We start from the raw sequence: 24,677 nt of genomic DNA, 5'->3' as shown, positions 1-24,677 counted from the left end.
AAGGTGCAATCCTACATCCCCGAGTCCTTAACCTGGAACGGGTCTGAAAAGCTCCTGCAAAAAAAAGCTTTTGCCCCTCAGAGTGTTTGACAAGGCTTGTGATCAGCACAGGACTGAGACAGGGTAAAATAAAATCCATAGTTCACAGTGTATTTGACCTCTCCTCTATAATGTGTGAGAGACTAAATTTAACTCCAAACTCATGTTCCACAGTATTTTATTCAAGCCCTTATCTTGCTCTGGAAAAGCAGAGGGATAAATGTACCACCATGTACCATCTCTGATTTCTCCAGTGCTTCCTATGGAGTTCCTTTAGCTTAAATTATAATTAAACAACATGCATTGATCTCCCTGGAAGCACAAGAGCACAGAAAAGGAAGATTTATCATGAAAACACTCTGGCAACCTTCAGCAGAGGAGGGCAAACAATACTTCTGCAATGAGAACTCCAGCAGCTAACAACATCCGTGTGATAAACGGCTTCCTACAAAGCAATTTCCCCAGCGAATTGCAAAAAAACGTTGAGGTGACCATATCCAGACCTTGACACCTTGCAGAAATTGTGGAGCTGATGCTGGACTGTCCTCGTTAGTCAACACACCAGGAACGGTTACTGCATATCCCAGGAGACCTCTCCGGTCACCCTGGTCCTGGGCAGTGTCTAGGACACTAGGTCTTGATGCCACCATTAACCTGCTGCCAAGGTCTTGGGAAAAACAAAGTGAATTACAACAGGAGTTTCCATGGTTAAATAAATAAAAGAGCTGAGCCAGAAGCTCTGTCTCTTTTGGCTGTCCTATTTGTCCCACTGTCAGAGATAATTTTACATCATTCTTTATTGAAAAACTCAAGTCTGAAAAAAATTAAAAAAATAAAAAAGGAAGGAGCTGTGTTCCTTGGAGCAGAGTTTACCCAACACTTTTCTTGCAGAAGGAGTCTGTGTTGCTGTTGGCTAGTGATGGGTTGAATTCACAGCCAGCCAATTTGTGGAGATATCTCACTGCTGTGTGGGTGGATCAGAGCATCACGAGTTTCCATGGGGGTGTGTGGGATAAGAGAAGGGAAAGGCGCTGCTTTATCATATTTGTGCTGCTTTACTGCTGCCTGGCCGAGAGCACAGCCAGGTCAGCATTGATGGGAGTGGGGAAAAGGTGTCAGGGCCGGTCCCTTCCCCCTCAGCCATTCCGACATCCCTGCCCTGTGCCTTATCCCTGCAATAAAGAAACACCTGCATTGTGTTATTTCCTGGGGAGGATTGAGGAGGAAGCTGTGAAACTGGCCTCATCATGCTGGGAGCTGGTTGACCAACAGGTCACCAGTCCCTAAGAACACCCTGCAATCACAGGAGGAAGGGCCACAACTCATAAAATGTGGATCCATGCGACGGCAGCAGAAAGGATGGCAGTTTCAGGGGAAGTCCCTCTTTTACAGTGGTCAGATCCCATTCTCCTCATCTCAAAGGCTTAATGGGGTGATGCTGCAGCATCTCATCTTTGGGTACGCTCTTTCCCCACGGAGCACCACGTCTTTGCTGGTGTCTCACGCGAGCAATGGGGTGAGGGGAGAGGGAAAGCGGTGATTTACTCACATGTGGCAGAAAATGTTAGCATTTCCCCAAATGAACAAAACCACGCTGAACTTCACTTCCCCAAGCTTCTCCCTTGCCGGGGAAAGCAGCAATTACTGGTACGAGGGAAGAGGAGAACATGACACGGAGAATATGTTAAATGTCGGGCAGTCCCCAGGGAGGCAATTAGCACCTTGCAGGTTTGTGTCTTAGGGGAGCAGATGCTGCCATGCAGGTACAAACAGGCAGCTGAAAACTTCTTGGACAGCCTCAGCTACTTTGAACCCTGAACAGAGCCGTAACTGAGTCCTTCAACCCTGTAAGATGCTCTTCTCCTTCACTAGAAGGGCCCCAATAGGCTCAAAATGTGAATAAATGCTGGCAGATTTATGGGGACACCAGTAACCAGCCTGAAAACTCATTTTGCAAGTGTTTTTCCAACTGCAGTATGATGTAAAACAAAGACACATTCTGCATTTGAATCTACTGTGAAAATGTAGGAAGATAAAACCGACACGGGCAGCTGAGCTGCGGCTAAATGAGTGGAAACTGCTTTGAACACCAAATGGCTGTGACACAGCTGCAGATTTCAGAAGGCTCTGTCCTTTCATGGAAAAGACCTGTCTGTTAATTTCATTGGTTATTAAAATAAAATAAAATAAAATCCCCGAGACAAACCAAACAAGAAGGCTGATGCCAACTGATCTGCAGATATACAGCAGTCTCCACTGAAGGAGCAGCTTCATCCCTCACTACTGCTTGCAGTTTTTTTCTCCTGATAACAAAAGATGAGGCTTTCGACGCAAGGGGAAAAGAGCAGAGGCTGGGTTGGGGAGGGTGAAGAGCAATACTTGATATGCGTGAGTGAGGAGAGATGGAGAAATCACACCAAGGTGGCAGGGATCATGCTGCAGGGAATAGGGAGAGGTGAAGAGCAAGGACTGGGAAATGGATATTCTGAAACCAGCGCATTAATATTTACGGCCAAGCTTCAGTGCAAATAAATAGCTGCAGTCCTTCTGCTGTGGTGGCGTTTCACAGCACTGAGCATTTTTCTCAGAGGGTCTGAATTTGCCAGGTGCTGAGCAACTTCCCAGGAACCACTCATCAGCCCGTGACTCTGAGACCGGCAAGGTACAGGGCGATTGCGCAGGACTTGCTATTACAAGTTCCCAGCCTTGCCAGCAGTTAGCAGAGGAATTATAGGCTTATTGGGCAAGATCTTTAAACAGCCCTGACACGTCTGCGGTGCATTGTGCAGAACAATGTTTTCCAAACACACCAGTCTCAAGCACAGAAAGGACCACGCGCTCCTGGAAGAGAGAGCAGCATCAGGCTGGAGCTGTTTGTAACACTTCACTTCGGGGAACGGCGGCAATTGTGGTGTAACGCTCAGAGCCCAGCTTTTCAACAGGTTCAACAGATTAGCAAGTTTCAGGAATCTAGAGATTTTTCCGAGGCAGTGAACAATAATCAGAATCACAGAATGGTTTGGGTTGGAAGGGACCTTAAAGATCATCTAGTCCAACCCCCCTGCCCTGGGCAGGTACACCTGCCACCAGACCAGGTCGCTCACAGCCCCATACAACCTGGCCTTAAGCACTTCCAGGGATGGGGCATCCACCACCCCTCTGGGCAACCTGTTCCAGTGCCTCACCGCCCTCACAATGAAGAATTTATTCCTTATATCTAAGCTAAATCTACTCTCTTTTAGTTCAAAACCATTACGTCTCATCCTATCACTACACTCCCTGATAAAAGTCTCTCCCCATCTTTCCTGCAGCCCCCTTTAGGCACTGGAAGGCCTCTCTCAGGTCTCCCCGGAGCCTCCTCTTCTCCAGGCTGAACAGCCCCAGCTCTCTCAGCCTGGCCTCATGCGCATACAAAGCTTTTGGTGCTCAGATCTGCTACTGCCAGCAGCCCAGGTAGAAAATATCTATAGTAATTGGTGCAGTATTTTAGAGTTATGATCATCCCTTGCTTGCTTAAGCAACCTGAGACAATGGTTAAGCCTGCAGTGCCTGATGGGAGGTCACGCGTTCCCAGAGATGCAAAGGACTTGTAGGCAAATCAGCAATATTACCTGTGATGCCTACAAGAATGTGAGCACATAAGAGGACATCAGGATATACTGAAGTCATAAAGGTTGTGTCACAGAGGATGAACAGCTGGTTCTCTGTCCTGCAGTCTCACCCCTACTGCAGATGACACAAATCAGTGCTATCCCTTTCTATCATTAGCCTGGGGACTGAGGAAGTGACAAGTGGAGTCCAAAACTGCTTCTCACTTACCCTCAGCCGACGCCCAAAGACGGTCACCTGCCCTCTCGCTTGCTCTTTCCTCTGCCTCCACTCCACGAGATTGAGGCCGTTATCGATGGGCAGGGTGACGTTCCTCTTCCCCACCGTGGGGTTGACGGTGCCAGCCAGCAGATGCGGCTCAGTTTGCAGGGCCACCTCCATGCCGTTAGCGAGCATGAGTCTGAGAGAGCCGTCAGCGCCGATGTAGTAGCTGTTCCGGACTTGGTCTGAAGATAGAAAAGAGATCTTTTCAAATGGCTGCCCAGTGATACAGCTCCAGCCTTTCGTTTGCTCCTTCACCCAGGTTTCATCAGCATTTCTGGTAGTTGTAACCAAATGCACTCTGTCACTCACCCATCCCACTCATAGTGAGCAAAACATTGGTTTCATCAATGAAAGTAAAGACAGATAATCTCTTCTTTCATTCTGACGAGGTTCTGCACCTCAAATTCTTGCAGAATAGTCTTACAGAGGTTAAAAAAGGCACCAGTGGAAGAGCTGCATAATACAAAGGACACAGGTTCAAACCTCTTCCTCTAGGTGAAAACACTGGGTGGTGAGATATTTGTTTTAAATCACAGTCTGGACAAAAACTTTCCACGCTTTTATATCCTAAAGATCCCAATTTCCTTACACTATATGAAAAAGTGGGGCCACCTACTTTCCCCGGCTTAATCACCATCTCACAAGTGACAGGAAATTGCACAGCGAGTTAACGCTAACCAGTTCCCCAAACAACAGCCAGACCCTTTCACTTGGGAAAGCTTTCGGGAGGCAACCAAAGTCCTCATGTTTGGAGAGAAAGCAGAGGCATTAAGCTCCCTATGTTTGGCCTCCACTAGCTCCTGAAAGATCAGCAGATTTTGAGGCCAGGATTTGGAGCTCAGGAGTGGAAGAGAAGAACAAAATCCTTTCCACATCTTTCAGAAACTAGGCAGGCTGAAAGCCCGTCCTTTCAATCTCCAGCTGGCGTTGCTCTCTGCAGAGAAGAGCTCATGAAGGGTAGGAAAGCATGAGACTTGCTCAGTGCAGAAAGGCTTTAAAAGCATGTTATACAAAGACTGCCTTATCTGAAGCTCCTCAAAAGCTGGAAAATATTACCATTTCTGTCTCCCAGGCTGCCATAAGTACCTAATTGTGAATAAAAACACCCATTAAAAATTCATGTCAATTGTTTTTCCGTTCTGAGGCAAGCTGGGTTTTGTTCACTAGTTGCTCTGCCACAGCTCAGCAGGAAACGAGGTCACAGCAAAATTATCATCTCTCGTCTGGATGAAACAGATCAGCAAAGAGCACAGTTTGGTATAATTAGGAAAGGAAACCTGACACCAGTTGGTCTTTTTTTTTACTGTGAGTCTGATCCTGCTCCTGTTTTAGCCAGCTGGAGTCTTGCCACATTGATCTCAGCAGGACCACAACTCAACTTACTGTACACAGCAGTGACGGTGTGAAACTGCTGTGGCACTGGATTTTGCCACTATAAACATACAGCAGTGATCCACAGTGTAGATCCGAGCATTTTAGCTGTACCACTGAGTACTTAAGTTGATGGTCTTTTGACATAGTCTCCATCAGGATCAAGCTCATGGACAGTTCAAGCTTGATTCTGCAAATGGAGAGAAGGGGGACAGTTGGTTGGCTGACACGTTTTTGTTCTTAGATACTTGGTCTGGTGAGAAAGTGGTAGGAGATGCACTTTAAATCAAATCAGGGAAGTGTCTCTGCATAGCTAATATATTCCTCCCTCCTTCATCCTTCACCAGAACCAGGGGAAAGCTTGAAGCTCTCCGTGAAATTCAGTGGACATGTGATGTTGCCTTCGTGTCACACAAGTATGACAGAGGGTTTATGGTGGATTGTCACCAGCAGTGTCATACAGTGTGGGAAATATATATCCTCCATGCTCAACATTTTCCCAAGAGAAGACTCTTCCTTGGCTTTGGAAGAGATTTCTCAAGGGCTACATGAAATCCAGCAGACATTGGATGCTGTATTTTATGCTGCTTTGGTTCTAGGGCACTAGTGCCCTATTTTGGCCTTGATCAAATCTCACTTTGTTGTAAATCCAGAGAACAAAATCCCACAGAAGTGCTGAGATGCCTGTCAGCTGTAGGGGCTCTTAAATCCACCCTACAGGAATCTGTAACCTTCTGAAAATGCCCTCTCAGATCTCACCTGTTCACAAAGTGATCCAGGCTTCTTGAAAGGTTCACCAAAGATATGTGAAAGTTGGCCAGAGCTGTCAGTCCCAAAGGAAAATGTACGAGCACCTCTCGTGCAAATGGAACCTGCAATATGCATTTTCCCTGAAGAACAATGGAGCGAGTGAGACACTCACAGATCTTGAGAACGGCTCCAGCTCCATTCACTGGAGAGGCACCTGGAACTTACATTTCACCTGTGCTCAGTACATCTGTGGGTGACTCCAGTGGCCCTTGTTTCATTTCCTACAGCGCTGCCATGAATCATAGAATCATAGAATGGTTTGGGTTGGAAGGGACCCTTAAGGGTCATCCAGTCCAACCCCCCTGCAAGAAGCAGGGACATCTCCAAGCAGATCAGGTTGCTCAGAGCCTCATCCAACCTGGCCTGGAATGTTTCCAGGGATGGAGCATCCACCACCTTCCTCAGTTTGGCAATTTCCATACCTGTCGGAAGCCACCCTCAGCAGGTCACAGGCCACCTCTCCTGCAACATTATCCAGATCTTCATTTTAAGATAAGGGCGTTTATTCAGATCCAAACACTTTCATCATTTTATACTTCTGACAATGGTTAAGCTGTAATACTGTGTGTCCTAGCGGCAAGAGTGGTCCTGCGCTGGAGGGCAGTACCATGAGACAACTAACTGCAGCACCATTATGTAACTGTGCCTTCAGCTCCGGGTGTATGAATCAATCACAGTCAATTATCTCACAAAAGGGCCCCCAACAGCGATCTCTATTGCTTAATTAGGCTCTTGAGGTGAAGCCAACCTGGTGTCTTAATGCAATGGGATGGGTCTGCTTTGCAGGCTGAAGTAGAGAATAAGAAAGTCATTGTGTCACTCCTTACAGGAACAGTGAGTATGGCTTGAAGGGGCTGGTGTGCTCTCAGCCGTCCTCTCCGGAGGCAGGAAAAGCAGTGTTCAGTCATAGCAGGCACTTTCTTTTAGGAAAACTTGCTGTTATTACGGGGAGGGGGAGGGAAATGTGTGTCCCAGAGATGTAAGAACAAATGTGACTCTGGAAGCTGTTGGTCTCGCTTGGAGGACTTTGTTCCTCACAAGGGGGAATGATGTTTGACACCCCATTGTCATCAGGCATAGACTAAGAGTGAACGAGAACTGAGGAGTGCGGGAAACAAAGAGGCTGAAAGTTCCTTCCCTTTCTCCAAGCCCCAGGGAACAGGAGTGATAGCTCACCCTGACCCTACGGGGGCTTCAGCTTTCAGAACTTGGTGATCCAGGTTGGTGTGGTTTGTGCACTACAATTTCTGCCCCTACCAGTATGTCAGCACAGTGCTCCCCTGCTGTTTGTTCCTCTTTTCTTTCCCACTTCATCACCTTTTCCTGCACCTCATCAATCCTCCACTTCCCCACCTTACCAACACCAGCAGAACTGTGCTCGTTTCCAACAGCCACAAACTGGTCCCACCAGTCCTACCCTGGCTGGCCCACCTCTCCATCCTCCTTTGTGCGTCTCCACACCTTTTGGGGACAGGGATGGTCATTTTTTTCCGGATGCTGCCTCGTGAATGTTTAAACACCCAGTGAACAAAGAATCAGAGAAAGCTTCAGCAACCAGCTGGAAGCCTGTTCCAGGAGGAGAGTAACTGTGAAGCTGGAAGCCACTTAAGAGGATGAAGCAAAGGGGTCAGCTGGAAGCGTGGCTAGATTTATGCAACCCTTTTTGTTGTAACAATAACGGTAATGATGATGGAGGACTGTGCTGCGTAAGGGCTGCACGGCAAGGGGACTGGCTGGAAATGAAGCAGAAAACAGCTGCAGAGCAACCATGGCACTAGGGAACGTGGCTAAGTAGGTGTGAGTGTGCGTCTGTACCAGCGTGCGGGGAGCTCTGGGGCGCTGAGGATGCAGGTGATGTTTGGTGTTGGGATTATCAAGACGATGCCTGTTTCCTGACGGATAATCCGTTGTGTGCAGCTAGGCTGGGAGAGGACAGCGGCCAAACTCACCTTGGAGGAGGGTGTAGAAGGCTCCCGATGCTGACAAATTGGTTGTTATGGTAACATCGTCCTTGCTGGAGGTTTCCACCTGGACATGCACGGAGCTGTCGGTATCGCTGCGAAAGCTGCTCACTTGGCCAGTAGGGAAGGTCACATTGGTCAGGCGCCCAAAGCTGTCATACCTGAAAGGGAGGACAGAGTGAAGTCAACAGAGGAGTGGGATACAAGAATTATTCTATAAAGCAGAGACCAAGTCTTGAAGTCTTCACCCAGATTTTTCCCAGATGAAAATGCACTGTCAGTCTGTCAGACTGTCTTGACTTTTTTGGCTTCATGAGAAGAAAATCACAGCTTTTAGCTGAAGAAAATCAAGCAAAGAACAGAGAATGACTAAATAACTATTAGCCTGTATTTGAACAACATTTTTTTTCGATGCTTACCACCTGCATTACGCTTCTTGTTTACAAGAGAAACTTTATTTCCCATCCACTATGCTGTGACTTGTGGAAAAGCACGGGCCCATGCACCCTGTCTAGCAGAACTATGAGTTTCTGAAAGCCACCAACTGTTTTGTCTGCTTGAGTCCTGAGCTCTTCAGTAATTTTTTTTCTTTTTTTTTTTTTTTTCCTATCTTATTTTAAAAGCTAATATTAGCAGTAAGAAGCAGACTGGCCACATCAGGTAGAGAACTGTCCTTTGTGAACACGTTGTAGAGCCCTGAGCACAGATGAGACCCCTGCGTCTACCTTTTACTGTTCCTAGGACCATCTGGAAAGACCGATTTAAAAATGTACAAAAGCAGTTCAGTTTTCACCCCTACTGAGTCCTTGGCTTTTCCAGTGAGGGAGTCAACATAAGCACCATCTGGGAAGATTTCTGTGATGTGGACACCTGTGTACCAGGACCCAGATGAAATAAGTTACATACCTGCAGGTCTCACAGCAGTTAACAAGCTAGGGTGTTGTTTTTGATAAAAGGAAAAGCAGACACCTGTGCCTAGAGGCCTCCTGAGTTGATGGAGCAAAGACACCATCCTGCCTCCCATTCCAGCATTTCAGAAAGGGTGCCCTTGCGTCACAGGCTGAGCTAAGAGCAGAGGGTTGGGAAGGGTCCTTTGCAGCGAGGCTACTGCAGACTGAAATGGAGAGCAGCAGGAAGCTCTACTGGATCATGTCTAGAGAGCTGTTGGACCTCCTGATGAGATGGACCTTCAGGGAAGGGATATTTAACTAGTCAGGGAGAAACAGTAGAAAAATTCCAGCAAAAGCAAACAGTGATAAACATTTGACTTTTTTCAAGTCCTGCCCACATATCACTTAAGAACGATTTATGTGACAAATAACATCATATTAAGAAAATATATCACTCAGGGATGCAAAGTGAATGGTGGGTGAGCAAAGAGGACTTGTTCTCCTGCAATAGCCAGTGGTGAGCCTTTGATGGAGCATGGTTTCCAGTGAAGGACACCATTCCTCAGAATGATAAAGTAATGTAAATGTTACATTAAGGATAACAAGCTTAGAAAACATGACCTAAGAGGCAATGCCAGAAGAAATTAGCTGATTTAGAAGAGAGGAAGCAAGGAAGAAGGAGCATTCCGCCCTGTCAACTGTTGCTCTGAAGAGGATTATAATTAATTGTTCATCATGAATACTAAGGATGTGACAAAAAGCAATCGGCTTGAACTGAAACAAGGGAGATTCAGGTCAGAAACTGGAGAACATTTTCCTGGCCCATGGTTGCTCCTAGCAGAGGAACAGATGGATTGCTGGAAACTCCACTGCGCAATGCTTTTAAGCATAGGTGACAGGTGTTAGAGAGGGTCTGGGTGCACTTGATCAGATCTTGGAGGGAGCAGATGGTTGAGGAGAGGTTCGGAGAGAAAAAGAAAAAGAAAAAGAAAAAGAAAAAGAAAAAGAAAAAGAAAAAGAAAAAGAAAAAGAAAAAAGAAAAGAAAAGAAAAGAAAAGAAAAGAAAAGAAAAGAGAAGAAAAGAAAATAAAAGAAAGAAAAAGTCTTGAACTGCAGCCCATGAGAGACCTAGAAACAGTCATCAGACTGACTCTACACTATACAGAAAAAATAAATTTGTCTCCTCTGCTATTCTTTTTTCCCTAGATTTGTACACAGTGCCAGTACTTTGCTTTTGACAATATGCTGGCAGTGACAGCATGAGGAAGGGCTGGTTGAAAAGGTGATTTTCGTCCAAGATTAATATTTAGTGTAAAGTGAGTTCATCGCAAGTCTCTCCAGCCCTTAGGTTTGCACACAACATCACATGGGGCTTTTCTTGCCAACTGGGCAGAGAGGGAGGTAGGAAGGTAGAAGAAAGCATTTGGCCCTCCATCAGTCATGGGATTACCCACGCATGGGGGACGGTGCAGCCTTGCCCTTTCCCTTCAAGATCTTGGCGATCAACCAGTCACTTGTGAAATGGAAAAGAAGAATAAAAGAAAGGGATGAATTCGGGAGTGCATTGCAGGAGCTTGGCAGAGACCAGGTAAAGTTTTTGCAAGCAGCTAGCAGCGCACAGCTTGGATCTGAACTGAATCTCCTTGCAAGAGCCAGAACTAAAGCGCGCTCCGTACCGAACGCTTTGCCCTGTGTTAGCGGCTGTCTTGTTTGCACAGAGGTGTGTGTTTTGATTGTGCAGTCATCTGCACATCTCCTCCTAAAACAGTATGTGAGCCTTAAACTGAAAACATCACAGGGAATATCTTTACCCCATCTGCTGAGACAGGACACAAGGGACATGATTTAGTTTCTATCTTGAGCAGGGAAAACATTGTTATTGCTAACACCTCGAATTCTTTCTACCACAGCATCAATACTACTGCATAAAAACCAGTCTGAACTGCAAAGGTAGATTCAGAACTCAAATGCTCCAAATTTTAAGGACGATAGATCTGAATTTGGCGCCTCTGGCTCAGTGGCATTAGCAACTGTAAGGGATTTATTTATATTGCTCTACTTAAATTTCACAAAATGAGCTGCTCCTGAAGTTAAGCCTCCTAAAAATCATGGCACAAATCTAGATGTACTGCTGTGAAGTCAAGGGCATGAGTTTGGCGTAACACAGGTGTGAGCGTGAAGGGAAGCAGGTCTGCAGATGAGGGGAAGAAGGAGAGCAGAAGCCAGGATAGGGGCAGAGAGCTTGTTCATGTGAGGGATGTGGCTGCTAAGTCATGTAAGTGCTGAGGCAACCTCCTGTGAGTCATATGGTTTATCCTAATTGGACGACACTTAGCATGATGCTGAGAGTCAGCACAAAACCTATACTCCACACAAGTCCTACTTACGTGCTCCAAATAGAGCCTCAAAAACCTGTGGATACTCAGTTTAACAGCCCCAAGCAGCTTCAGACACCCAGCTCCTTAAATTCTATTCCTGGACATCCAGCTGCCAGCATCCTTACAATCCTGCACCTCTCCACTGGGCAAATCCGTAATAATTGCAAACATGCAAAGGGACAAATACATCCATAATCTCTGCCTGTGCACAATGGGTTAAAATCGCCAAAAAAAAAAAGAGCAGGAAAGACTCTGATGGTGCCTAGACCTCTGTGCATGCATTTTTCTTTTTAAGTCACAATGACTAAGTACAATAGACATCATTTACACGGTTACATTTTTACAGCTGTACAAAACTCACGCTACAGCGGACAACTTCACCAAGGGCAAGGACTTCCATCTGGGACTTTGGGCCCTGAGAAGCAAGGCTCGTTTTGGGCCAGAACAGCCTGGAATGGTGTGCTGGAATTGGTTTAAGATGTCTGCACGTCTACATTAGACTTTTGGCACCTCCTTAGTCACCCCGTTAGCCTCCGTCAGAAGCAACCTGGACCATCTGTGTTTTCTGCATTTGCGTGTCTGCCCAGGAGCGAGGTGGGGACCTTCCAAGCACTGACTTTGGGGGTGACAGCTCACCTATTTGCAGCTGCAGGGAGCTCATGCCTTATAACGGGAGAAATGTGAGAAGGTACCACAATTAGACGGTTCCCATTTTTATTATTATTTTTAATTGGTGGCAGATGACGTGTAAAACACGTCCAGACGAAAACTCCTTTTCGCACTGCGGTGGCAATGCAAAAGGAGGTGCTGGAAGCTGGTTAGCACGGACACACAGAGCACTTTCCTCTTGGCAAGCAGTTCCTTTTCTCTTTTCTGTTTCGCTCAGGACGGGAGCATTCTCCCCTTTTCCCTCGCATTAGATCACACAGCACATACCGAATATCATCTATCACATACCCACAGTCTCTCAGGATGCATTAGCTTGAAGGCTTCAACATTCCAAACAGATAATGTGCTTAAAAAAAATTAAATGTGTTAAACGAGTTGGTTCCTTCTACCTCTGCTTTCAGCCCTATAAAGGCACTTGTACGGCACATCCTCAGCTTGGAGACAAAGGCCAAGCAACTGGCTCTTCTGTAGCTGCAGGTGTGCCTTGGCATTTCCAGTAACATAAATCTCTCCTAATCACCTCATTTTGCAGGTAAGCTGCCTAGGCCTGTTTCCAGTCTCAGGATTTAAGGCTGGGCCAGTTTTCGTCGCAGCCTAGGACTCTCGTGTTCTCCAAACGCTCTGAAAGCACCAGAATGAAGGAAATACTGAAACATGGGAGCCACTCCGAGCAATGAATTCATCACCTGCTAACACAGCTGCCGCCTCCCATTCAAACCCGCCGCAAAGACTCGGCGCGCACAATTACAGCGACAATTATTAGGCCAGCGAAGGAAGCCGTCGCCATCCATTCCCAATTGGAAACGTATTTAGCTAAGGTTCAATGCACAGAATTAAAATGGTATTTGGTGTTTATGAGGCCTAATTGTTAGCTTGTAAACATTCAGAGCTTTCATTTATCATATTACCATTGTGTAGAGACCTGGGCCTTGGGAATTAAAGAGAGCATCCTAAGTACCATCTATTCAGAAATCAATTCCTTGCCCCAGTCTCTGGCTTTCCTTATTTTAGCTTTTTCACATTTCATCAGCCTTTTAAAACTACAAGTCAAATAGATTGGAAAAAAATTCCCCATAATAATATTGCATTTAGCGCCGAAGTCTCCTAACGGGCTTTGCAAACTGTATTTTGTGTGTGATTATACGGACATGCACCCGCCACCTCTGAACAAGCTCGCCTCTTCACAATTTTCCAAACAACATTAAACACAACATTAAAAATAAATCTGTAACAGGCAAACCAATACTACTCAAATATGTATGAAGGCAAGCGCTCTCCCCGATGACACAAGACCAGGTTGCAGCCACTGTCTGCAGAATTTTCTGACAGCCCAAATGAGAAGAGGAAGATCTCTCTCTCTTTCTAGCTTTTATGATACTCATAATTCCCCTGGTTCTCAACTAAACTCTGACACCAAGCACTCATTTCAGACCAGGCCAATGGCTCAAAACACGACCTCATGACTTGGTGAGAGTACTGGAGAAATACTGTTTTATCAAAGAACTTACCAGAGTTTCACTGTAACTTCCTCAGAGGAACAATGATGAGAATCTAATTATTTTATCATGAAAAAATTGTGGAGCAAAGAAATCTTGCTAAAAGAGGAGGGAGAGCAAAAGTCAAAGATGTTTCTCATACTCCAGTTTGCTGCGGGAGCAGAAAGAGACCCTCGCTTGAACTACTCTAAACCAAGGACATCACCAAATCCCATAAAACTCAGTGTATGACCTGAGATATCATCAGGTGATAAAGGGATGTTATTAATGCAGGAAGCTAGCTTTTCTCTGAGTCAAGAGGTGGCTGCTCCTCCAAGCGTACTAACTGTTATTTATCTCTGGTTTTGGCTAAGAGAGAAAAAATTGCAAAGCCTTTATGCCAACTACAAGGCAAACTGAGTCTACTTCCCTTACTGTGGGGCAGATGCTGACCATGACGCCCAGTCAGCAACTGGTACCCCAGTTGCCCAGATCCGGGAATTGTCCAGGGCATCAAACACTGCTGGTGCTGGAGTAGGACCTCTGCTGAGTCCTGGGGGTCTCTGGGAAGCCATCCAAGGTCCTCCTGCATGCTCAGTCCAGCTGGCTCCTACCTTCCACCCGTTACAGCGTGTGAGATTTGGCAGAGTTTGGTTCTCTGTAAACCAACATCCTACGTTATGGGACAAAGCCCCTCTTACTGCCCATCTGGAGATCTGGCTCCACGATACCCTTCGCCCTCCAGGCAGCTGTGAGCCAATTCTTGGGCAGTCCATGAAAAGATTTTCAATTTCTGGCTGCAGTGATGTGTAAGTATTTCATCGTGTATGGGAGGAGGTGACCTTTGAAACTAATTGGGCACACAAAGGACCTAAGCAAAAGAGCCTCATCTGGGCTAAACAATGCGTAGAAGGTTTGACTTTGTCTCAGAGCTCTGCTAAGAAACTTTGTAAAGGCTGGTAGCAATTTTTTTTCAGGTCAAGTGAAAAAGCAGCAGCAACAGAGAAGCAAGTAGTCATATAGCATCCTTTGTATTTGACTTGAGGAGCTGAAAAACAAGAAGCCCTTCCTCTGGCAGAGTTTCCAGAGCAGCTTCCTTTGCTGCTGATTATCACTGTCACAGGTTCAATGGGAGAGCATGGCTTTAATCCAGTTACTGGACAAGCTGAGCTGCATTGCATTAATTGACAGCGAATGTCAAGCCCTCTGCAGAGGCAGAGAAGGTCTATATAATGCTAAAACCATCAAAGAAGTCCTAGATAGGCCTTTGGGGACAGGCTAATTACTGCAGGGAGCTGAGTTTCACTCTCAAAAGAAAGGGAAACTACACACCATTATATACTGAACCTCCCTCAGTGCTAAATCCAATAAAGCAGGATTGTTACAGGAGGCTTTCGTGTAGGATGTGTGAAAGCAAGAGCTGTAAGTGCTGTGAGCAAGTCTGTCACTACCTGAAGACAGCACCTGTCTCCTTCCCCTAGAGAAATGAAGAGCCAATGTGCCAGCCCAGTCCGAATCCTTGGAGGACTTGGATTACCTGGTGTGCCCTGGAGACAGACCTCTAGGGATGCGTCAACGTATCCTGCCTCCTTCTCTCCTCTGCAAAGTCACGCCAATGTGTCCATATAGAATCATAGAATCTTTAAGGTTGGAAAAGACCTCCAAGATCATCAAGTCCAACCATCAACCTAAGACCACCATGCCCACTAAACCATGTCCCGGAGTGCCATGTCTACATGTTCTTTGAACACCTCCAGGGATGGTGACTCCACCACTGCCCTGGGCAGCCTGTTCCAGTGCCTGACCACTCTTTCAGTAAATAAATGTGTCACAGCTCTTTGCAGCCTTATGAAAAAGGCTGAGAAATGCCCTGGTAAGAGCCACAACTGAAGGAGAACCAGAGATGCTGGACAGATACACACGTAGTGTTGTCACTCTTGCAACATCACTTTTCTTTCATGATTTCTCTAAATCACTTAAACTTCCCCAATGTAAATTTCCTGATACAGAAACCAATAACCTGATGGTATTGAATGTTGATTTGGTTTACACCATCTTCTTTGACTTCTTGGATACCAAGGAATTTAGATTTCATCCTGACATGCCTGTACTCATCCCTGCAGTTCGTGTTTGACTCACGCAAATCTTCTGTCTGGTGAAAATATATCTTAAGAAAGGCATCCAGAGTGATGATCTAAGATACCAAGAAACGGAGAATATACTGCTTCTCATGATTGGTCGCTCTACCAGTTAGGTAATCTCAGCCTTATAAAATCACAGCTTCCTGTCAACTCAACTTGAATGTCGCTAGCTTTGCTTTCCAGCCCTTTACCCTTTTCAAGCCTTTCTCTGCTAGACCGAATCCTTCTGTAGGTGATAGTTTTGTGCTGACATGCTGTGATCTAGACACTCCCCAGTCTTCTTCATGTTAAGATAAATAGATCAAGTAATCTTAGTTCTTGTGATGGTTTAGCCCTAATTACCACACAGTTTCTTGCTCCCCCTCCCCCTCCCCAGCGGAATGGGGGAGAGAATTGGGAAGGAAGGAGAACTCGTGGGTTGAGATGAAGACAATTTACTAAAATAACAAGAGAAAACTACAATAATAAATTAATATAAGGATATTAAAATATACAAAGTGAACAATATATGTTTTCTCACCACCCGATGTCCCAATGACCGATACAGCCCGTCCCGAGCAGCGACCACGGAAACAAAACTGAGTGGCAAGCAAAGGAGCAAAAGGGAGCCAGCAAGGTAGAGGGAACGATGCCAGCAAAACGAGAGAGAGAGATGGATGCCAGGAAGGCAGATACCCGCCCTGGCCTGCCCCCACTTATATACTGAGCATGACGTTTATGGCATGGAATACTCTCTTTGGCCAGTTTGGGTCAATTATTCTGTCTGTCTTTCTCCCAGCTCCCTGCATCTGCAAATTAGCGAGACTTGGAAAGCAGGATGGTGTCCTTGGTCTCATTCACAACAACTGGTATCATCAGGGTGTTTATCAACATTCTTCACACACAAAATCCAAACCACTCCAGCTACTGAGAGGAAAATTAACTCCATCCCTGCCGAAACCAGGACAGTTCTCCAGCATAAAGTGCTTTCTCCCCACAAATGCACTTTTGTAGTGTTTTTCTGCACAGCCTTCAACTTTTGCTGTCCTTCACAAACTGCAAATATCAGAACTGAGAGTATTAGTCACATCACTGCTGTAGATGGACAAAATCAGCTTCCTACTACCTGCTACAAGCAGAGTGGGATGAGTAAACATCTTCATTTTGCTTGTCCATCCAAGCAACAAGTTAGACAGATTTGCGATGGGATTACGCAGAGAGATCACACTGGATGACTTGATCCTTTGCTCCCTACAACCTATGAGATGTTGCTCAGCCTCAGTCTTTAGATTTGACCTATTTCATGTGTATCCTGGCATTAGACTGTGTAAGGATGTATTTCGTTTAAACAAAACCTACTTTATCAAGTAATCTAAGTATCTCACCTTTATTTGCTGATCTCATTTTATCAGTTCTGGTTTTATATCTTTTCCCAGATTATGCATGCAAAACCTGCGTAGAATCAATCCCTGCCAGTTCTCCCAAAACAACCCTGTTGGGTCATTCCTTATTGCGGATTATCTTTTGAGATCTATCACAGAGCAAGCTCTTGAGCCATTTGTTATGTAGCTTTAACAGATGAGAAGGAGAGCAGACCAATCTACTTTCCAAGTCCCTAGAACAGGTTAGGATAGGATAGGATAGGATAGGATAGGATAGGATAGGATAGGATAGGATAGGATAGGATAGGATAGGATAGGACCGGACCGGACCGGACCAGATAGGCTGGCTAGGCTAGGCTAGGATAAGATAGGATGAAGAGTGACTGTCTCCAATTCAAGCAAGGAAGATTTAGACTGAACCTATAAAAAAGCTTTCTAACATTAACAATAAGATAGGTAAATAAAATGTTATCACTAGCAATATTTATGAATACTTAGATGACTTTGACAGGATCCATTTGACCAAATTGTGGACATCTGAAATGTAAACATCTGTATCTGAGCGAATCATTCTAGACTACCTTTACAGAGACATTTCCAGAATACAACTCATCTCATCTCATCCTAAAGCAGATACCTGACGTAACTCATAAGAAACTCACCTTCAAAAAGCCCGTTTCTCTCCGTTGCCTATAAAGAGAGGCTGAGGTAACTAATTCAGATATAGACTTTTACCCTCCAGTTGTATAAAGTTGCATCAGAATCTGTCAGGAACAGTTAAATAGAAATAGCTGATCACAGGTTTGGATGAGATATCTCTGAAGACACATTCCCAGTTCTATTTTCAGTGATGCTGCGCTATCATATAGTGCTGACTTGCTCTAGTCAAGATTTCCATAGTCTAACCACCGGAGAATACTGTCTTCCATTTAGCTCTAAAAAGCTTTCTTATGACTCTTCTGAAGTGCATAAAAGGGCCAGAATGATGACTTTCACAAATGTTCTATTTTGTTGGATAGCAAGAAATAATGGATCACTGTTATAAATATATCCACCAAGCAAGTTGGATTTTAGCTTCTGTCTCATTTTATCTCCTTTATATTTTCAGGCACGCTTTAAAATAAAAGAATATGTTTGAGGAATAAATCTGACCATTATTAGCTGTAATGTTTAGTTTGCTTTACCGTCCATGGCTACATCTGTTTTCAAGCACAGGAACTACTGGGTTCTTTGCAAACAGAAAATACCTCCTTGATTTAGCACAATGGTCCCGACAACATAGCCGGCTTCCAGTCCCGTAGAGAAAAACACCCTATCTTTCCTCTCTAAAGCCTCCCTCAAGCAAATTCCATGTAAGAGATGGAAGGGTATTAACTGTGATTCACTGAGGAATATTGCTGTAGTAATTGCAAGCAGAACATTGACGGCATGCAAAGAACCTTTCAAAAGATTCATCACAGAGTTTCCATCAGGTTTTTTTTGAGGCAGTAAGAGTGAGTACGAAGCAAAGAAATTTGAAACTGGGCCTGGAACATTTTAAAGAAAGAAGCAAAGCAGCTGTATGTCTAACACATAAATACGTGAGTTTAGCTAGCTTTCCTTCCCTGAGACTTTTTTTTTTTTTTTTACAGTTTTTTTTTTCTTTGTAATCTCAGGAACCGCCTATTCTAGCCAAATCGGACTCTTACAATGGGTCTGTTATTATGGTGGCTGAACGCCTCCGTGTAACCATTCAAACCATATGGGAAATTATGCACTAAAAGGAGCATTTCAAAGAGGCTAGACTTGAAAATAAAAATGAAACGAAAGAAGAAGGAGAGCAAAGGGTTCTCAACAGCAGGATGAATTTGCAGACCATCCTTCTAGGTGTCCTTCCTTCAGCTATCTATCTTTGTCCCGTTTGGTATCAGAAGTGTGTTCTCTTCATGGTATTTATAAGCAGGGAATTGCTAACAGTAATACAAAAATACAAATATCCAAGCCACTGCCATCTCTGGGTTTTTCAATGCATTCTGTCTTCTCTCCGCTCAAAAAAATTATTTGGGGCAGGGATGGTCTTGAACAGTTCCGAGACCTTTTTTAAAGCTTAGCGAGGCCAATTACAACAATAGAAACCAAGTAGTCCATTAATTACAGAAGCGTTTTCTGAACAAGCTGTCATTAGTCATTGCCACTTCTCATTCTACATCAGTCATTTCAGGCAAGCTCAAAAAAGACACTGCAGCTTAGGAAGTAGGTGAGAAGCTGCGAAAAAGAGGATCTGATGGAACTTTCACACTTCCAAGGCTTTCAAAGCCAAGCAAAATTCTCTGACACGCAGCCTAAATCCTCAGTCCCGACTACAGTTAAGGAGAACCAGGTGTCCAAATTACTTAGGTGATTTAGAAAAACTCAGCAGAAATTCTGTCTGACTCTTGACTTGGTAGAGGGAGCTTATTCAAACGCTAATGCATTCACGTCTAGTACGAAGTGTTTGTGTGTTATCTGATATTCTCCGTTCCAATCATTTTATTTGGACAATAGTTCTGTCCAGGCAATTAAATTCTCTCAACCCTGCATGGTTCAGAAAACACAGAATGAAGTCAGCAGCACAATATACTTACTCATAAAACGTTGTCCAACCATTTTCATTGCTTTTAGTGGCAAGGAGGCCAGAGTTGCCGTGGTACGTCATCATGGCCACTTCGTGCCCCTGTGTTGTTACACTCTTGAGCGCGCTGTTGGTACCAATTGTCACCCAGTAGACTTGGCCATCAGGCACCACCAGCCAGAGGGGCATCCCTGTGGAATCTCTTCGGATATTGACCAAGTTGCCATTATTGTCAGTGATCAATGTTATATCTCCATCTCCAGAATAAGTAAAATTGTAAAGATAATCTCCAGTGGTAAGGCTCTGAGTATAAAGGTGCTTACCACTGGTGTCAAACAAATAGAGTTCCTGGTCTATGGGTGAGGACAACTCATACATATTTTGCGTGTTGAGGAATGGTTTGTTTTTCCGAATAAATCGGATTCGGATGTTTCCAAGATCAGCGACATACAGCTCCCCATCTGCACACACTGCAAGGGAGGATGGCGCGTTGAGTTTGGCATCCTTGGCATAGCCATCGTCCCCTGAGAAGCAGTCACAGTTGGCATCGTTCTTGCAGTCACAGCTGCTTGGTGCACCAGCAACAAGAGAAATCTCTCCATTGGTGGTGACCTGCCTGATGCGGTTGATCTTTTTCTCGTCGGTCTCAGCAATATACAGGACCCCGTTATGCGAGACGGCCAGGGCGGTAGCAGACTCCAGTGTGGCATGGATTGCCACCTTGCTAAGGAGAAAGTGATCCATGCCCGGCACCTGGCAATGCATGGGCCTCCCTGCCACGATGCGCACTTGGTGGTTCTCAGATATCTGTAACACAACGTTGTTGTCGAGGACGTAGAGCGAATTATCCATCGGATTGACTGCCAGATCCGTGGGCCATTCTAGACGAACCTTAATGGTAAAACAACACAAGGAAATTATTACAGCAAGACCTCTTTTAATTGCATGATTGCTATAAATTAATCGCAATAAGGACGTTTCAACATGAATTAAAGGAAGATAGGGTAAAAGAAAGACAACTAATTATTACCACTTGATATGCTGGCCATAGAGGACACAATTTTGATGTGAATGAGGAGGCTTAGCTCCCTATCACATGAGGGAGACACATGTGGACACCCACATTCTGCATTGCAGCTGTGGTGGGAGCAAGCTGATGGGCAGAGGTAGACCATCCTCAGCTCTTGCTCTGGACCATGGCTTCTCTCTGCTTCTCCACCTTTGTGTCAGGGGCTGCGGGAAGGGGCTTCAGTGCCCAGGGAATGCAAAACAAGAAAATCCAAAGATTCAAGTGGGATTTCCCCTCTCCAAGCCATGCTACGTGCCTTGAGTTGACAGAGCCTGGATCTGATTCCCAGGACTGGGAAGTTTGTTGTGTGAAGTGCTGTGAATCAGTCAAATAAAACAATGATCCTTTTATTAAAGGATTTTCCAGACAAGTGGCCCAGCTCCTCTGGGTAAATGACAAGGAGAGATAGACACCAAACTGTCAGCTGAGTCAGCATGTGCGTATATATAAGTTATAGCCACCTATTTTCTGCCTGACACTGCAAAAATACAAAACAGCAATTCACAAGAATTGAGGCAATTTCAATTCATGGAATGAAATACTTCTGTCTTCACAGAGGTTTTCACTTTTTTTTTTTTTAGCATAATGGATGAATAGGTTCAAGTAATAGTGACACATCACAGTTCTACACTGATAATCCACATACACAAGTAAACTGAAACAGCGATTGGTAACACCACAAATCAGTAGCACTAGAAAGTCTCAATTTCTAGCTCTACTTGTGCCAGATACTGTTTTTTTTTTAAAAAAAAAATCTGCGTGGCCTCCTCTGGACTCTCTCCAACTGGTCCACGCCTTCTGATGTTGGGGGCTCCAGAGCTGGATGCAGTGCTGCAGGTGGTATCTCTCCAGAGCAGAGTAGAGGGGGAGAATCACCTCCCTCAACCTACTGGCTGTGCTTCTTTTGATGCAGCTCAGGATATGGTTGACTTTCTGGGCTGTGAGTGCACATTTCCAGTACCACACCCAAATTCTTCTTGGCCGGGCTGCTCTCACTCCCTTCACCCCCCTTTAGTTTGACCAGCAGGTCTTGACTCAGCCATGCTGGTCTCTTGCCTTCCTTGCCTCATTTCTTAAACCTGGGGATTGAGAGCTCTTGCACTCTATGGAAAGTGTCCTTAAAGATCTGCCAGCTCTGTTCTGCTCCCTTATCTCTGAGGGCAGTTTCCTAGGAGATACTATTGACGAATTCCTTGAACATCTGAAAGTTTGCTTTCCTAGCATACAGGGTCCTCTCTTAACTATTTGCCTGACCCATATCTCTCTGGGCTGAAAACTCCACCAGTCTGTGATTACTGCAGCTCAGGCTGCCTCCAGTCTTGATTTCACTTATTAGCTCACTTGCGTTGATGACCATCATGTCCAGTATTGCATCCTTTCTGGTAGGGCTGTCTTTTACCTGGATTAAGAATTTATCCTTACTACACTCCAGGAGTTTCCTGAATTGCCTACAGCTCTTGCTCTGCTACTTTTCCAGCAGATGTTGGGGTGGCTGAAGCCCCCAAGCAGGATGAAAACCTGTGAGCATGAGGCCTCCTGTAGCTGGCGTAAGAAGGCTTTGTCGATAGGCTCCCCTTGATCAAGTGGCCTGTAGTAGACACAGAACCACAAAGTTCCCTTTGTTGCATTGGTCTCTAATTCTTACTTGTAAGATTTCAACCTTCTCGAGGGTGTTCTTCAGAGGCAGCTCTTCACACTCTGTCCATTTCTTGATGTAGAGGGCAACACCTCCACCCCTCCTTCCTCACCTGTCCCTTCTGAACAGCCTGTAGCCATCGATAGCTGCACTCCAGTCATGGGATTCATCCCACCAAGTTTCCGCAATGGCAACTAGGTTGTAGCTTTCTAGCAGCATTGTGGCTTCCAGCTCCTCCTGTTTGTTGCCCATGCTGCGTGCATTGGGGTAGAGGCACTTCAGCTGGGCTGTTGGCCATGTTACCTTCTTAGAGGAACACCCTTTAATTCCTTTGAGGTATTTCACTGGTGTATCCCTGCTGGTTCCTATTACCTCAGGAGCTCCTGGCTCATCTCTGTAAGACTTCAAGTGTGCTGTAGGGTAGCATGACACAGAGCAACAGGCTTATGGCCCTTGTTTCTTTGTTTCAAACCTTCCTCTCCCACCATCCATCTCAGTTGCTGCTTCTTCTCATTTGTCTGAGGTGACGGTTTGTGAGGGTATTTTGCATCTGTAAGGTGGCAATCTTATTGGAAGGAGGAGGACAAGATGCCACCAGACTCAAGTCCAGCAGGTCATCTCTCAGTGTGGTTTTATTTAAAACCAAGAACAAGAAGAGACAGGTAAGACCTAGAAGCACACAGGAGATTAATATTTTTAAAGCCTGTAGTTGAACATTTCTGCCACAGCTATGCCTTACTTTTGATGCTTCTGTTCATGTTTAAATCCCTTTTCAACATTCTTTTTTTTTTTTTTTTATTTTTGGTTAAAGAGCATTAGACATGAGGTATTTGATTCATTGTGCTTTCTAAGGGCTGGGCCTGTGAAGCTCATTTTCATGGCTAAGCAGTGTGCTCAGTTCTACCTAGTCTGGTTCTCTGTTTGCAAAATCTCCTTCCTTTTCTCAGTTCTTGCCCTATTTTAACCCTTCCTGTAGTAAAACATTATAGCCTGTGGCTTTCTCTTTAATAATACATGCCTCCATCCCTTCCAGTGGTCTTTAAGCTCCGCAGCCTTGAGTTAGCATCAAGAGCAGAGTTTATTCTGAACTGACAAGGGAATTTTCAATTTCTTAAAAAGCATTCCTTGTCAACATCAGCAGCTAAATATTTCATGTCTTCGTGTCCCAGGGAGTCTCAGAGACCTGACAGAACAGACCCTTCTAGCTACTGTAAATGATGAAAAGCTGCTTCCCAAACTGGTTTTTTTTTTGTTGTTGTTGGGTTTTTTTTGGCCTGATTTGAGTGGATTTGTTGATTTTTTTTTTTGTTTTTAAATTAAACTTGTCTTTGGTGTGTTTGTCTGGAACTGTAGGGGTTAATCTGCCCATCACAGCACAGGTTAATCTAAAAATGGCTCCTGTCATTTTATGAAGGGAAAGAAAGAGTCTTCAGCTGATATATTTTAGCTTACCTCAGAAGTGTTCAAACATGACATTAGTATACATATAAGCCACATAAGCTGCAAGAAAATAATTTTTAAAGCCTGAATCCACAATGGCTGTGTGGGAACTGCCCCTGAAATTCAGATAAAGAAAAAGCTATGCCTGTAAGATGAGAAACATACTGCAAGATGGCCTTTAACCAGCAAAATTTGCTTCTATAGAAGGCATGAGAGCTTTTAAACTCATAATTTCAGCTTGTTCATAAATTGCAGACAGTGGGAAGCAGTTGCAAAGAAGCAAGAATAATCTTCTCAAATTAGAGGGAAAACCAAGAAGAACAGATCCCATATGGGAGCACGGAAATTATCTAGGTAGTTACAAAAAGGAAACCCCACTGGCATCTATTGTGGCTGAATAACACTTAGCACTTAGCCCTCCAGCTATGATCTATATTTTCATAGGAAAGGGCAACATTCCTGGAGCCAGGCAAACAACACGTTGCACAAAGGTTTCAAAGGACACTACCTCTAAACTGGCACAATTTCACAGGTTGGCCAATGCCCCAAAAAGTCGAGTACTGGGCTGTAACAGATTTCTCTTCTGTGCCATCCAGAAGTACAGCAATCATCAAACTGAGATTTCTTTTTCTCTCTCTTCTTGATTTTTTTTTTTCTCTTTCCACCTTTAAGCAGCAGGACTTAAAAGCCCAGCATGATGGTAGCTGCAACCAATTTGCAATCTGATGCAATTCAAGATTCTTGTTTTCCTGCTGTTGCTAATTTTGGCACCACAGCCTCCAATCAGTATTTCCTAGATGTTAATTTGATTCAGGTCTAAAATTGTGCTGGGTCAAATTAGGATGGAGGGAAGCAAAGAAAAAAACCCGTGGTTAGCTAAGTTGTTATAACAGAGCATGGCACACAGCCCTACCAAAATGAGTGCTGCTGCCTGGTCTTTTTAGTTTAAAGTGTCTAGTTTCTTGGGAGATGAA

The 24,677-nt window shown here is 44.8% G+C and overlaps 1 protein-coding gene across 2 annotated transcripts in view; it reads right to left on the bottom strand.

Annotated features, from left to right (window-relative positions):
- The window catches only part of TENM4 (teneurin transmembrane protein 4), a 607,238-nt gene that overhangs the window by 22,914 nt on the left and 559,647 nt on the right, over positions 1-24,677 (bottom strand). For both annotated transcript variants that reach the window (XM_086739706.1, XM_086739707.1), the window contains 3 exons: positions 19,572-20,449; positions 8,043-8,215; positions 3,859-4,094 (listed from right to left, as the gene is read on the bottom strand). In XM_086739706.1, coding sequence (XP_086595832.1) covers positions 3,859-4,094; positions 8,043-8,215; positions 19,572-20,449 — 1,287 coding nt within the window. The remainder of the gene's footprint in view (positions 1-3,858; positions 4,095-8,042; positions 8,216-19,571; positions 20,450-24,677) is intronic.

This window comes from Chlamydotis macqueenii, chromosome 1 (genome assembly GCF_036417535.1).
Source record: "Chlamydotis macqueenii isolate bChlMac1 chromosome 1, bChlMac1.mat, whole genome shotgun sequence".
Lineage (NCBI taxonomy): Eukaryota > Metazoa > Chordata > Aves > Otidiformes > Otididae > Chlamydotis > Chlamydotis macqueenii.
This window is presented reverse-complemented; position numbering and strand designations above follow the sequence as displayed.